Below are 1,851 nucleotides of genomic sequence, written 5' to 3'. Positions count from 1 at the left end.
CGGGGAGGGACCCAGGTGTCTGGGAGCTGCACTCCCCCCCAAGCACTCACTCATACAGGGAGCCAAGCACCCAGAGGGGACCCAGGTGTCTGGGGGGGGCACCTAGGTGTCTGGGGGGCCACCTAGGTGTCCAGGGGGGGCACCCAGGCATGCAGGGGGACGCAGGCATCCAGGAGGGACCCAAGTGTCTGGGAGCTGCACCCCCAAAGCAAATTTATACAGGGAGCCAGGCACCCAGAGGGAACCCGGGCACCCTGCGGGGGGACCCAGGCACCCAGGGAGGGGACCCAGGTGTCCAGGGGGGACTCAGGCACCCAGGGGGGACACCCAGGCGGCCCGGGGGGGGGGTCGTACCTTCTTCTTGACGAGGGACATGACGCCGATGCGGGTCAGCACCTGCTGCCGCGAGAGCCCCTCCCGGGGGACCCCGTCTGCGAAGGTCTCGGAGCCGTCGGCCCCCGGCTCGCACAGGTGACGCATGAACAGGGACACGTAGGCCCTGGGGGACATGCTCAGGGCCACTGCCTGCTGCCACCCCTTCCCCCGGCCCCTCCAGGGGCCCTTGTCCCCTCAGACCCCATCCCCAGGGTCCCTTGTCCTCACAGACCCTGTCCCCAGGGTCCCTTGACCCCATAAGACCCTGTCCCCAGGGACCCTTGTCCCCATAGTCCCCCTCCACAAGGCCCCTGTCCCAAGTGTCCCTTGTCTCCATAGCTCCTGTACCCAGTGTCCCCTGTCCCCATGCTCAGGATCCCTGTCCCCATATTCCCTGTCCCTGTCCTCTAGGGTCCCTGACCCCATGGTCCCCATTGCTGTCCCTGTCCCCAGTGTCCCCATCTCCAGGGGCCCTGCCCCCAGGCTTCCTGTCCTCAGGGTCCCCAGTGTCCCCATCCCCAGGGACCCTGTTCCCATCCCTATCCCCAGGGTCCCCAGCATCCCTGATGGCCCCAGTGTCCCCGATGTCCCCGCGCCATCAGCCTGTCCCCTCATCACAGCGCCCGTCCCGGGCTGTGCCAGCTCCGGCTGGGTCCCGCCACCGCTCTGGCGTCCCCTGAGCCAGACCCGACCCCCCGAGGGAACATGGGGACCCCGGGGGTGACTCTGTGTCGGGGTGAGGGGGACGCGGGCTCGTCCGGTCCCCAGGAAAACCGACAGTGATGGCGCTCGGCTGAGTAAGGGCTCATCACGCGGCTCGGGGACACAGGGGGACACGGGACGATGGGGGGGCACAGGGACACTGGGACATGGGGGGGCACAGAGAGACATGAGATGATGGGGACACAGGAAGATGGGGACACACAGGGACATGGGGGGCAGAGCAGGACAAGGGACAGTGGGGACACGGGGGGACAGGAGAAGATGGGGATACATAGGGACAGTGACATGGGACAATGGGGATGTACAGGGATGGGGGGACACAGGGACACGGGGGGGACATGGAAAGATAAAGACAAAGGGAGATGGGGAGGACACAGGGACACATGGTGACAAACACAGGGATGCACATGGGGACATAACGACATGGGGACACTAAGAGCACATGGGGGAACATGGAGGGACACAGGACAATAAAACATGGGGACACATATGGGGACATACAGGGGGACATGGGGGACTCATATGGGGACATGGGGACAAAAGGATACAGTGACACACATGGGGACGTGGGGGACACATATGGGGACATGGGGGACACATGGAGACAAAGACATGGGGATGTGGGGACATGGAGGACAACATGAGGACGTAAGAACATGGGGATACCCACATGAGAACAAGAACATGGGGACATGGGTGACGTGGGGACATGAGGACAACATGAGGACACAAGGCCATGGGTGACACACGAGG

General features: G+C 64.3%; 1 protein-coding gene across 1 annotated transcript in view; it reads right to left on the bottom strand.

Annotated features, from left to right (window-relative positions):
• Positions 1-1,851, bottom strand: part of CHD3 (chromodomain helicase DNA binding protein 3) — a 35,061-nt gene that overhangs the window by 9,830 nt on the left and 23,380 nt on the right. Inside the window, exon 29 of the mRNA XM_010571415.1 lies at positions 355-499. Coding sequence (XP_010569717.1) covers positions 355-499 — 145 coding nt within the window. The remainder of the gene's footprint in view (positions 1-354; positions 500-1,851) is intronic.

The sequence above is a fragment of the Haliaeetus leucocephalus genome, unplaced genomic scaffold, assembly GCF_000737465.1.
Source record: "Haliaeetus leucocephalus isolate CR32 unplaced genomic scaffold, Haliaeetus_leucocephalus-4.0 Scaffold326, whole genome shotgun sequence".
In the NCBI taxonomy this organism is placed as follows: domain Eukaryota; kingdom Metazoa; phylum Chordata; class Aves; order Accipitriformes; family Accipitridae; genus Haliaeetus; species Haliaeetus leucocephalus.
The sequence above is the reverse complement of the archived record's forward strand: the minus strand, read 5'-3'. Positions and strand labels throughout refer to the sequence as shown.